Here is a 14,336-nt window from a genome sequence, read left to right on the forward strand (position 1 = left end):
TTTATTATTATTATTATTATTTCCTCTATTTCACCAATAAATTATTAAGCAAGCTGTAATTTAGATTCAGTGTAGTGTTCAGGAATAGGCTGAAAAACAAAGGAGAAATTAATCAGTGGTGAAGGTGTTAAATTGTTTTGCAAAAAATAAAAATATACTGTCCTTGAAAATGAGTGATTGGTAGTGAAAGAAGCTCCAGAGATAGTCAGATAACATTTGCTTGGAAGGAAGGTCAGTTAGATAATTGATTACCCTCTATTAGCCTGGAAAAATTACAGTAAAGTCTGAAAAAAGGAATTCCTCTATTGCTCTTTACTACACAATTTTAAAATAATATGTTTATACATTCCTAAGAAACTATTCTGTAGCTTTCCTGGAATAGAAATGATGTTAAAAGTTCTCTGTAGTAGAAGTAATTCTGTTCATGATTTTACTATTTAAAAAAAAAGAAAGAAAGAAAATAGAGATAATACTAAGATAAACTTAATAAAGATTGAGAAGAGTTTATAAAACTCTTAAGTAAGAAGACTCTCGTACTAGAGTTACATTTGAAGAAGATATTTGTTAATGAATTGGTAACCATAGATGACTCTATATTAAATGTACTGAGATACTCACAGGTAGTAGGCTAGTAGTTGAAATACATATATTTCACTGGGAATTATTTTACTGATTTAAAAAATGTAAATTCTTTTTAATATAAATATAATACTTCCTGTCCTTGAAGTTATATAAAAACATTAATCTGTGGTAATCCAGACTTTTTTTGAAGTGTTTGTCTGTGGTGGTTTCAGGGTGCCAACCTTGTGCCTTCAAGATGCAGCAAGATTTGAGGATTTCTTTTTATGTATATCCACACACATACATACACACATAGATACTCTAAATTTCTAGTTTGGCAACATTGCCAAGGAGGTGGCAATAAATGATCAGACAGTTCATTATGACTGGCACAAGGTGTTTAGACAGAGACAAGTTCTTCAGCATAAATTTTGAAAGTGATTTAGTGGTGTTAATAGCAGTGCCCGGGACAACAGTAATTGTAAACATTTCTTATGGGAAGTACTTGAACACATATAATGATTGACCTTGCTAAAAAACACATTAAGGCTGCACTTTCAGTCTTGGTTCCCATTGGCTTCACAGCCACAATTTGCCTCTGAAACAAGCACCTGATTTCCATAGGTGCTGAATGCCAGCAGGTGCTGTGGTCAGCAGAACAGAGACCTGAGTGATGGCACAAAAAGCACATCACACCTTTTAATCTTAGCTTAAACCTGATAACAAAATCAGAAGGTCTTCACTGGCAGCTGAAATTAGGCATCTGGATAAGCACTGTGAGTGGATCAAGAATAATGGAGTATTGAGCAAACAGTCACAATCAAAAATCAAAATCAAACCTTACTGCCTTTTACTAGAAACACCCAGCTTCATATATATTTCAGCATATAAAAACATTTGTACATGTGCAGAAAATGCCCTTCACCAGGAACAGGAGGCATTGCCTGCTTCCCAGTGGGGAGAGGCGCTGCTCAGTATTTACATGGCTCTACCATAGCCAATACCCTTTGGCTGTTGGGAGGCTCACGGGCCTACTTCCCTCCTCCTGGGAGCCATTACCTAGATAAATGTGATGCTCCGAGTACGGAAATAAAATGTGTGTACAAAAAAAAAATGTGTTGAAAATTCTGACCTTCTTTTTCTAAAGGAAAAAAGGACTTGATTTCTGCGTGAGCCTCTGCATGGTGACACCTTTTAAAGTGTTCCCAAATAACTATGCAAACATGGCATGCATTTTTTATCTTCCTCTTCACATCCACTGATGTTTTGTCATTCAGTTCATTCACACCAGGAGTTTCAGGATGAGAAACTGGTTCTTGCAAGCAAAACCTAGATACGATAGGCTTACATAATTTGTAAATAAAAGGCTGCCTTGGAAATTTGACTTTTTTATTTTTTAATGTGGTCTTGTGTCCAAATTACTTATCATCTTTGGAATAATTACTGTTGTGGTTTAACCCGGCAGGTGGCTGAGAAGCACACAGTCATTCACTCACTCCTCCCCTTCCCAGTGGGATGGGGGAGAGAACAGGGGGAGAAAATTGTAGAACTCATGGGTTGAGATAGAACTATTTACTAAGATAGGGAAAAGGAAAAGGAGAATGGTTATGCCTATTTGTATACATGTATATGTATAGGAAGGTATATAACAAGTGATGCACAAGCAATTGCTCACTACCCCTCAACCACAGAATCATAGAATCACAACGTTGGAAACGAGAAACAACCTGTAAGATCATCTAGTCCAACTGTCTTCTCATTACCACTGCTACCAGAAGCTACTAAACCATATCTCACAGCTCGTCATCCAGTCCAATGCCCAGCTGGCCCCTGAACAGGGGAAGAGTAAAATAAACTTCCTCCTTTGACCTTCTGCTTGATGTCATGTGGTATCAAATATCCCTTTGGCCAGTATAAATCCTAATGCTGTTCCCTCCCAGCTCCTTGGGCCTTTCACTGAGGATGGTTTTGGCTCTGTACAACACTGCTTAGCAACAACTATAAACATCAGTGTGTTATCAACATTGTTTTCCTTCCAGAACCAAAACATCATACTAGACACTCCAAAAAAAACAAAAAAAAAATTTTGTCCCAGCTGAAACTAAGACAATTACTTTTTTTTTGGAAAGTAGCTGTTTAAAATGCTTTCAGATGCTTGAAGAAGTGAGAAATTGTTTAGCTCAGATGAGAATCTGCTGCTCTTTAGCACTTTACGAGCCACATTCAAGTATTCTTTTGCTATTTACTTACTTTCATTTTATTCTGCAATTTTTCATATTTACACTGGATCAGCAAATAATCAAGGTCTTTGGATTTTTTTTTTGAATGTGTTTTATTCCTTCCCCCCAAAAATAAAATAAAATAAAAAATTAAATGCTTCTATTTAAATAGCTTTTACCACTGTATGCAAAGTACAAACAGAAATGTAAATAGTTTCTTCCACTAATCCACATCTGGCTGGGTGTAATTACATGATACATGCTGGTTAAGCACAAAAATTTTGAATAGACAGCTTTTTAATTAGGCATGTGCATTGGGTCAGAGCAGAATTAAAACGGGTTCTGAAAATTTGATTTGATAAAAACGGCACCTGCTTACTCAACAGATCTGGGTCTTGGGTACAGTTGCAGTCATGTCTGTGTTAAATCCTCCCCCTTGAAGAGGAAGCAAAGTTCTGAACAAGGGCACTAAGTTTTATTCTGACTCACACGTCAGTCCTTCATATGGCAGGGACAAATCTTAGCTGGAGTTATGCACTTGTGCAGTGATCCTTTATAGAACTGCTGACTTGAAAATGTGATAAGCAGCTGTTTGCCTCTATTGCTCAGGTTTCATTAAGAGGAAAAGTCAGGGCTATCTGACCATGTCTGAGGGCCCGAATGCACAGAGAAACATTTGTATTTCATTTTTGCCAGATTTAATAACTAATTATTTGTATTATGCTCTGATTTTTCCTGCAAACCTCAAAGAGCCCAGTGAGTGAATGGCAGATATTTGTAAGGCAGTGACCTGTCAGCTTCGCTGTTTGTCAGCAGATGGGTAAAACTTTCTGTAGAAGATGAAGACCAGGAAATAGCCTTTCTCTGCCAGTCTAAAAAGATATATTTTAATGGGCTGCTCAGCATGCTCACACACCAGCAAGTTGTCCTGAAATTATTTCTGAGCTAAAAGCAGCTGAGCATCATGTGTCCCAGCAGCCCTCTTCATTTCAGTTTTAAATGTGTAGCCCTCTTCCAGTTTGTGGCTGTGGCTATGATGAGAATGCACATCTCCCGACTAACAGGCTTGGTAAGTTTTAGCAGTTAAACAGTGAGAATTTCCTTGGCAGGTATTTTAGCTACTTCAGTATTAATATGCAATAGCCACTTCACTCTGCAACCTTCTTTAAGAAGTGATTATAATTCAGTAATTTTTATTTTCAAAACAGGAGTAATTATGTGATTAAAATTAGCAAAATTAGGTCCACATTAAAAAAAAAAAAAAATAGGCTTCCACTGATTGCAGGGTCCCAGGTTTTATCTTCCATTTGTAATACTTATGCTGCTACAGTGTGAGTATCTAGAGCCGAGTTGATGTTATAAGGTTCTTTGAGAGGTCGCTGTAGAAGAAAACAGAAATTCTGTTTACATAGAGCCTTTCAAAATCTCATGTGTTCTAACAGATGACTATACCCACTAATAACAGAAACTATTCACACACTGAATTAACACCTATGGAAAGGGAAGTGAAGCTGAGGCTCGAAGTTTCAGAATATAATTTGGTCTCTACTGTTTAACGAGCTGGTCTCTCATGTGCTGCTTCCTTCTTTGTGCTGCTGCTGGTAGATGTATGTGCATGTACAAAAACTTCTCATTTCTGAGGAGTCTTCTCCTCTTCCGTGACCATCAGTCACATGTGCTGTTATTGGAATTACCGTGACATTTTGTGTCTCAGTGCTGGAAACATGTCAGCAGCTCAGAATTTATTAGTAATAGGCCACAGTGCCAGCAGTATTGCAGTACTTTGCAAAAACAGAAGACAAGGTCACTGCTGGGAAATGACAGAAGTAGCTAGCAATAGCAGTACATAACGTGGGTGGGCAGGTGTAGCAAAAACTTCAATAAAGTCATCACGTTGTTCACCTTATATTTTGTTAGTTCTGAAGTTCATGCAATATATGCACATGCAGAATTTGAAGTGTATGGCTGAGAAATACACGTAGAAATGAGTAATGCAGAAGTTAGTAGTTGTTACAAAAGGTATAAATGCAGAAAAGGAAGAGGAAAAAAAAAAAAGCATCCTGAGTCTCACAGAGCTGGTTCTCCTTGTGCTCCTATGCTGATTTGCCAAACCATGGGCTGTTTTCAGCTCCATTGCTGTAGACTGCATTGGCTATGTGGGGAGAACAGGGCTGCCTCTGCCCCCACCAAATCACAGAGTTTCTTCTAGATTGTGATGAAGTCATCAGTTAACAACAAAGACCTAGTGTGCCTTCTTTTCTTTGAGTTCAGACTTGGAAGTAGAAAGGAGTCTGAGTACCAATGACAAGGGCCTTCCAGGAAGCAGTTCAGTTCACTGAGGTACCATAAAAACTCCAGTTAGGGGTCTGAATGTGCAAGAAACAGTAATGATAAGAAATTCACAGATGTCAAAAAAAAAAAACCTCACAGATTGAATTTGGATCAAGCACTCCATGGGTGAAAAAAAGTATTTTTGCAGAGTTAATAACAGGTCTCCAGATTCTGATTTGACTCTGTAATGTTATAAAGGACAGAAATGTAAGTAATAATCTGTCATTAGGAGGTGTCAAAGCTCACAGATTTCTTTATTAGTCAGCAGGCTAATGATAATGATAGTTTACTCCTGGATTTTTGTTTATTTGATTGCTTTAAAATATACAGATAACAGAACATTTAAGCAAGAAATCAGGGATTGATTCCATTTATATTACAGGAAAAAGTAATTAATAATAATGAAACTTTAAAAAGCAGAACAAGCTAGTCAAAGTGAAATATTTTGGACTCTGATGGATATGCCTGTGAACAAGACATAGAATTTTGCCAGGTCTAACATACTACATTGTATTTGACAGCAGGGAACTGGGTTCAAACCTATGATCCTAAATTTGTCAGTCAAATGCAAGAGCCTGAATAAGGCAGAGGGAACTCTGAAGACATTTTGACAAATTTGGTTGCCAGCAGTATCCTGAGTGAATTGTTTCACTCAATACTGAATTGGGATGTTGACTGATGGAAAGTGGAATCTGTTCTTGTGATGGTGCAGGTGTTTGAGATGAAGGACAGAATATTTTTTGCCCACTTTACTGGGTAGCAAAGCTGCTACTTCATCGAGAGAGTGCCATTCAACTGCCTATTCTGCATAGCAGCCTTGTCTCCCTTATCCCTGAAGTCAGATAGGATTGGTAGTGCGTGTGCAGATTTTTTAAATGTTGGGGAAATGTGGGAGAAGACATCATAATGGGGACACTGATGTGCAGAGATGTCTAATTTAGAGAAGAAAAGACATGATGGGATCTCATCAGTGTCTACAGTACCTGAGGGAAGGATGCAAAGAGGACAGAGCCAGGCTCTTCTCATAGCTGCCCAGTGCCAGGACAGGATGCCGTAGGCACAAACGGGAACACAGGAAGTTCCATCTAAACATGAGGAAGCACTTCTGTGCTGTGTGGGTGATGAAGCAGTGGCACAGGCTGCTGAGAGGCTGCGAGGTCTCCTTGATGATTTTCAAAATCCACATGGCCATGGCCCTGGGCACGCTGCTCTGGGGTCCATGCTGAGGCATGAGTTGGGCCAGATGGACCCAGAGGTCCCATCAAACCTCTGCCAGTCTTTGACTGTGGAAACAAACTCTATTCAGTTTAGTACATTTAGTTCTAAAAGCCAGACAAAGTATGATGCTTAATTTAAACATTTCGCAGAAGTTTGAGGGGACCCACTCACTGTGGAACTGTGATTTCTGGAGGCAGACTGTCTTGCTCAAATACTCGTGCAGGAATTATAAAGGAGATAGCAATTATGCTTGTCCATATGCATCCATTATTATTAGAAGCAGCAGGAGGTAACTGCTACAGGAACCTTTCAGGAAATTTTCCTAAAGTAGAGAGGTTTTGAACTCTGCATTAGCATGGCACCGTCTCTGTAATGCTCTTAACTTATCTCTCTCTTCCTACCAAATGCTGGGTATTTTTTTCTGTGTCAGTAATAAAAAATTCTCAGCCTGGCAACTGAGTTAGCTGGAAAAAACTCCTCCAATCCAGAGATATATTTGAACAATTTCTGAAATTAACCCCTTTTAATCCTTCTTCATGTCTCATGATCTGAAACTCCTTCCCAGGCTAACACCACTGCAGCTTCACCATGAATTGAACTTGGTAACTCATACCTTCCTCCTCATCCCTTTTAACCTTCAGCCATATGTTCACCATATGACAATATAACATTATGGATCTCAAACAGATCAACTGTGAGTTATGGCTTCAGAGTGTGCCCTAGATACACTGTTCACATTAAACCTCAGAAAGCGTAAGAATATTTAAAAATGTGGATAGAGGAAATGTTGAAGAATTTGTGAGGGATAATACAGCTTCATTATTTTGAGTAGTTCTTACCCAAGACCTCTGAATGTTCATTTCTGCCTTTTCAGTGACTGGGGGAAGGGATGACTTCAGCTGTATATTTTCTTGCCATGCCTTTTGTGCACTGGCTAATTTCTTTTCACTGGATAGCTATTGTTACATCAGTTAGCTTATCTAATCTCCTGATTTCTGAAAAACATCTTGTTTTAAGCTTTAAAACACAGGCAATGCTGTACAAATATATAAAGTGAAGCAGACAAGGTTTCCCTGCCATGCACAAATAATGCTTTGATCCTTTTGCACCCTCTGCTTAAGTGTTGCAAGAGAGGATGAACAGATTGCTCTCCTCCCACTACATATCTGCATTGCCAGCACTCAGGGAAATAAAGACTGCATGGATTAGAAAGTTACAGGGGTACAATGAAGGCGTAAGCTACTGCAATAGGAGCATGTATTGAAGAGGTCTCAGCTCAACAGTATCCACCCTATTATGAGCAATGTCAGCCTCGCTGCTAATGTGGAAGCCAGGGATGAGAGAGCAGGTAAGATCTTTCTATAGCAGGGCATGATCAAATCACAATGAATTGCAGCTGCTGCCACTATAATGTCATACAGCAAATTCTTTCTCTCTTTAATATATTGACTTTCAAAAACTGTTTTTATAGCGTCAGCTGCTTAAGACTGAAGTACTGGAGCTACTTCTGCACCACCTATAAAATGAACATACTGCTTTTGCTTATAGCTTGAAATCTATTTATCACACATTTAAGACTGTATTTGTGGCTCCTATTATTTGTCAATATTATTCACAAACACTTTAACAAATTCTGTTCACATTTTTTCCCTGAACACTCTCTGAAGAAATCTTTCAACAAATCACAATTTGTGCACAGGCAATTAATTACTGTCAGGTTGTTAGATAGTCTGACTGTGTGGGAATTGACCATTTCATTTTCATGTATAAACAATCTTTGCCTTTTCCTGCACTGGCATCTTGATGATGCTCTTTTTTCCTCAGTTTGCTTGATTAGATCTTTTGATTTAAGCACTTGAAAGATGTAATTTCACAAATATACTCAAAGCAATTCCACATAAACTACCTCTTCCTCCCCAAATAATTCTCATTTTATTGCTGAGTTTTGAAATATCATTATAAAACAATATGTTGTGATAAGTCAATTATTGAACTGTATACCTTGTAGACACCTCATCGTGTTGTCTGTATAAATGATTTTTTCTTCCTAATTAATGGTAGGATAATAAGAAGATTTAAAAAAAATAATTCAACTTGCAGACTTCTCTAACCAAACCTTCCTGTTGTTGTTTCATTAAAGTGCAAACCAGCTGTGGTCAACAAACTATTCTGAATATTGTTTTTACAAATCACTTATTTTTATTTTAATGCACACTGTAACATTACCTTAAAATTATTTATGAATGTTAATACATATATCCATTCTAACAATAAGAAGGAAAACAAATCTGTTTCTGAAATTTCCTTAAAAAATATGATTGGTGCAGGAGCAAATAGCCCACAAATAGCCTGTTGATTTGAAGCATTCTGCTTTCATGCATAATGTTCTGACTGCTAGTTCTGTACAAGATTCTGAACATAAAAGTAACATCTTTATTTTCATTTGACAAGCTGATTTAGTTGAAATTTGGAAATCTTAAACTGTCTTTCTGGTGTTTGTCTAGATTCCTTCAACTATAACAGTTTGTCTAATAAAAAGCTATTATATCTACGTACCAAATTTGTCCTGTCATCATGCTTAAACCATCACAGCTACGGCAAAATACCACTGAACTTTTCTTCAATATGGGAGATTCAGTTTAGTTTCTGCCTAGAATAGGAAGTGACTGTAGTAGTTCTGGATGTTTTATAGCAACAACATTTAATAGAAAACTGTCAATATCATGTCCAATGAAAGAAGTATTTCTTCAATCATGTTAGCTGAGCTTTTCATCTCTGTTCATTGATTCTCATGTCCACAAGTACTTACTATTTCCTTTCTTCTTTACTTTTACTCTTCAACAAACAATATTTCTTAATAAGAAGCCCTCCAAATAAGCTACCACTGTATCTTAAAAAAAAGTCATATGTGGAGTACACTGAAAAACGTAGAAAAATAGGAAAGAAAGTTAAGAAAAGGTATATTCCTGAATCCAGCTTAATTCTCCAGCTGTGAGCTACCACAGAAAAGAAATAGTACAACCATTGTCTACCTGTACATTTGTTGGCAGACAAACCAATTTTTTGTCTCAGCTGTTTGAGTCAACAAGTTGGTCTAATCTATTTTATTTTTTTAATAGAGATCTATCTCATTAAAAAAAAATCTACAGCGTACAGTTACTAAAGTTTTCTCTTATTGTCACTCTCTTCTTCTCTTTCCAGGTGATGTGATTGTCTATATTAATGAAGTTTGTGTCCTTGGACATACTCACGCAGATGTAGTCAAACTCTTCCAGTCTGTTCCTATTGGTCAGAGTGTCAACTTGGTGCTATGTCGTGGATACCCTTTGCCCTTTGATCCTGAAGATCCTGCCAACAGCATGGTGCCACCCCTTGCAGTAATGGAGAGGCCTCCGGTAGTGGTAAATGGAAGACATAACTATGAAACTTATTTGGAATACATTTCTAGGACTTCTCAGTCTGTTCCAGACGTAACAGATCGACCACCACACTCCTTGCACTCCATTCCAGCAGATAGTCAGCTTGATAGCACATTCCCACCACCTGCCCATGATGATAATGTATCAATGGCTTCTTCTGGGGCCACCCAAGCTGAACTTATGACCTTAACCATTGTGAAAGGGGCCCAGGGCTTTGGCTTCACTATAGCAGACAGTCCTACAGGACAGAGGGTGAAGCAAATTCTAGACATTCAGGGATGTCCTGGTTTGTGTGAAGGTGACCTCATTGTTGAGATCAACCAGCAGAATGTACAGAACCTGAGCCATGCAGAAGTAGTGGATATACTTAAGGAATGTCCTGTTGGAAGTGAAACTTCTTTGATTATCCATAGAGGAGGTAAGTTTGGAAAGTCTGTACGATTGCAAAAATGTGTGTAAAAGGTTCTAAACCATAAGACATCCATATATTCACTACATCCTTGTGTTCTAGATGGGAAATTAATTTCCATGTTGTGGGAGGTAACACTATTGGTACTGGATAAGTATGTCTGCAATTAAGTATTCTAGGCAAAATGTTTGTGTTTTGAGTGTCAACAATCCCTACTCTGTATAAGGGTAAAACTAGAGTATTTCAGGACCTTTCACCCTTCAGTATTATGTGTGATGTGTGCAGTAAACTCTTATCACCCCAACCCAGTGCTGCAAGCTTTGTATGTATTTTCTTATATTGCATAATCAAGGTAGATCAAAATTGGAGCAGTCTTTCAGCCATTTACAAGATTATTAGTCTGTATAAGCTCTTTTGTGTCTTTTTTCTTTGTAAAATTCCTGTATAGCAATTGTTTTGTTTCTTTCTGAACAACAAAGATCAAACAAAGCATATTTTTCTCTCCTTTAAAAACTAGCTTCTAGCAACTTCGTTTTTGGGATTAACCTGACACAGTAAACATAAATATGCACAATTAGAGAGGGAGAGTCAATACTTATCTGTAAGAAAGCAATAATGACAGAAATCTGAACACTTCATCAGTGATAAGTAGCAGCTTTTAACAGTTTAGCCAAACACATTTTCATGATGTTTTGTTATGAGCATTTATTTTAATAGTAAGACTTAATGTCTTTAATTAAAGATCTTTATTCCTCTCAAGTCATTCATGTCACTGAATGTATGTTACTCTATGCTTCAAAAGAAAAAGAAAAAAAGAGGGGGATTCTATACGGAAATGTCTGTTACTTTCATTCTAATTAGTAGAGTTTGGAAAGTGAAGCTCTAGTATTTTTATGTGCCAAATGTTTTAAAAACTAATAGAGCATTAGAAGAAGGAATCTGGTCATATTTTATCACAAAGTAGAAATAATAAACATTAGATGACAAATATCTGCAGATTCACATAGTCAGTATTTTTAATAGCTATGTGTAAAGGAATGACTTACAGATGACAGAATCTAACATTTCCTTGAAAGAAAACCTAATTAATACTGATGAGTAAAAGCCAGTGGTGTTATGAAAGTATGTAGACTTAGAGAAGGTTGCTATAGAAGTTACTATTCAGTCTGGTTTTATTTAACAGATATTAAGAATCTGAAGAAAAAAAAAAAAAAAAAGAGTAAGCTGCATTTTTTTCCTTGAAAATTATGAGAAATTAGGGAGCATTACATGGCAATAAAGAGCATGAAGGGAATTAGAAGGGTTAATAGCACACCAAAAGATGACATTTTGTTTTGCAAAATGAAACCTAATCCACCTCAAGAGGAAAACAATTCAGAACACCAATCTTCAGAGAGAAGTGGAGTGTGAAATCCAGTATGTTGAGCAAGCCTGAGTAATAATAGACACCAAAATAGATATTTCAGCAATCAGTGCTGGACAGTAGAAAAAAAAAAACCTGAAGCAAAACATACTCAGGCCCGTGAGGATAATTTCTCTCTCTCAGGAGAATTTCTTCTGAGAACACAGACTCATGCTCAAAGCAAGTTGATCGACGTATTGGTTTAACAAGTTCTGCTACATTAACTGTGCTATGGTTGTTTTATATACAACGTCATGGAAGATGAGATATAATGTACTGAGCTCAATCCTCAAAATATATATGTGTATTTACACTCTTTTGCCCTTTTCAGGCTGAACACAGAGGTGCAGGTAGTTATAGTTGCCCAGTCGACACAAAATATGTGGTCCAAATGCAGTAACTTATTCCTGAGTCTCAGCCTTCTGTTGATGGGAGTGAACATTGGTTGGATTTTCTTCATTTGTTTGTTTCTTTAGCTATGCAGCAAAGAGAAACAGAGCATGGTTTGTTCATGGCAAAACAATGACTCAGTCTAGAGGAACTGATTGGAAGCACTATGGAGTGATGAAGTTTAATGGGCCGAGACAGAACAAATGAAAATTTAACTTTACCATTAAACATTTCCGTACATAATAAATAAGGAATATATTTGACTACTAGTTTGTTAGCCTTGGAAATAGTCTCAGTAAATAAAAAGCAGAGGTCCGTTTGTTTGAATGATTCAAAATAAAAAGTGAAAAAGTATGGTGTATGAGACAAAGCTTCACTACCTCAGATGTGACTAAGTCATAGCTTAACAGAAATAGGTGAATGGTTGTAGGATGACTGCCTGTGGTTTCACAAATCTGTAGGGAAAGGCAGTGCATTTGTGTGACCAAATATACACTATAATATAGGTAATGGTGTCTATGCTGGTCATCACATCTCCTTTAATAGTCACAGAAGATAAATAGGCCTTTCTAGGATATAATTCATGTCATTTCAGCGTAGATGTTTTGAATAAGTCAGCTGTACCCTAAAAGTACATATTCTCTTTGACTGGCTGTAAGAGAAACTGGGGATAGCTGGTTCACACATATCTCCTACAAAGAATGAATAAAAACTGCTTGTATGATTTAGACGTGAGATAATCTGAATATAAAACAGAATTCTAGTTCTTTGAAAACCTGCTATGATTCTAAAATATTTAATTGTGACACTGTTGAAGCAAGGCATACCTTTTCATTACTCATATATCCAATTTTTATTTTTTACCCTTTAATGTGTAGTGACAGATGGATAGTACCATCCCTTCTCATCATTACCATATGCATCCTGTGTTTAGCATCCCATTTATAAGATTAATACCCAAGTAATATTCCTGCTTGTGGAAGAGGGAGAATGTTTTGCATAAGGTTGTGTGTTGCCTTGTAATGTGTTCTGTCTTTGAAATGGATATGGCCTGACTGCGTAGTTTACTGTCACAAATTCATTTTTGTAAGTGACTCAATTTTTCTCTCATCCAGTGATCGTTGCTACATTGGAGACACAAAACAGATCAACAGTGGCTTAGTTATATTCTCACAACAGACAAAAAGCATTTTATACAGCAAAGAATGTTCTCCCTTATGCATGTAATATGCATACTACAGCATTTAAAAAGCTTTTTTCCCTCAAGCTCATGAAATCAACAGCCAGCATATGCAGGGAAAGAAGAGACTTCATATTTCAAAAGGATGGAGGGAATGACTGCACTCAAGTGTGATGGTATCCCGAAAAGAGAATATCTGAACCATCACTAAGTGGAGACGTGGTATTGGATACAACAAAGTGCTTGATCCACCATTGAATTTTTAGTGTAGTCCTCTTAAATTTTCTAAGGAAACAGTAGTCATACTCCTGCTTCATTTTTGTTTGATTATTTGTTTCAAAACAAAGGGAAAAAGGATATATTATGTCTCAGAAAATACTGAGCAGCATTGGTTTGGTGAAGTCTGTGATAATCTATACTAGAGACCTTATACTCTTCTTTCTTTTTACCAGTCAGCTTTGTTACTAAATACATGTGCTGCTTTGTTCAGTTTCTTTGCATATGTTCTGGCTGACCAGCCATATATTTCCCATTTATTATAATAAGTTGAAACAAGTGTTCATATTGATAAATGCATATATTTTTTTAAAGGAAAAAGAAACAAAAAAGGTAAAGAAAATATGGTGGAAAAGTTCTTCCTATTTTCTTTAAGTAGAAAAAAGATAGGAAGAAAAATATATAAAAGTGTTTTGTTACTAAACAGATTTTTTTACTTCTCCAGATTTGATTTCAGCCTTTACAGTTAATCCACAGTTTCTTCAGCACTCTATCTTGAGGACAGGTTGCTGAAATAGTATGGAACTATGGTAAAGTAGAACAGAACAGAACAGAACAGAACAGAATAGAATAGAATAGAATAGAATAGAATCATTCATAAATGATAGAATCATTTGAATTGGAAGGGACCTTTAAAGTTCATCTAGTTCAACCCACCTGCCATGATCAGGGATAGCTACAGCTGGAGCCCCATCCAGCCTGGTGAACTTGAATGTCTCCAGGGTGAGGGCATCCACCACCTCTCTGGGCAACCTGTTCCAGTGCTTCACTACCCTTACTGAAAAAACTAAATTTTTTTTCTTATATCCTATCTAAATCTCCCTTCTTTTAGTTTGAAACCATTTTCCCTTGTCCTATCACAACAGACCCTGCTAAGGAGAGCTGGAATGAACTTTGAAGGTCCCACATCCAGCAGCCTGACCTACTCAGG

The 14,336-nt window shown here is 37.0% G+C and overlaps 1 protein-coding gene across 11 annotated transcripts in view; it reads left to right on the forward strand.

The window, feature by feature from the left end:
* Positions 1 to 14,336, forward strand: part of MAGI2 (membrane associated guanylate kinase, WW and PDZ domain containing 2) — a 710,219-nt gene that overhangs the window by 579,440 nt on the left and 116,443 nt on the right. For 10 of the 11 annotated variants that reach the window (XM_085216633.1, XM_085216640.1, XM_085216656.1 and 7 more), the window contains one exon: positions 9,531 to 10,166. The exons of the other annotated variant lie outside the window; for it this stretch is intronic. In XM_085216633.1, the coding sequence (XP_085072759.1) occupies positions 9,531 to 10,166 (636 nt within the window). The remainder of the gene's footprint in view (positions 1 to 9,530; positions 10,167 to 14,336) is intronic. 11 annotated transcript variants of the gene reach the window in all.

The sequence above is a fragment of the Meleagris gallopavo genome, chromosome 1 (assembly GCF_905368555.1).
Source record: "Meleagris gallopavo chromosome 1, MGAL_WU_HG_1.1, whole genome shotgun sequence".
Taxonomy (NCBI): domain Eukaryota; kingdom Metazoa; phylum Chordata; class Aves; order Galliformes; family Phasianidae; genus Meleagris; species Meleagris gallopavo.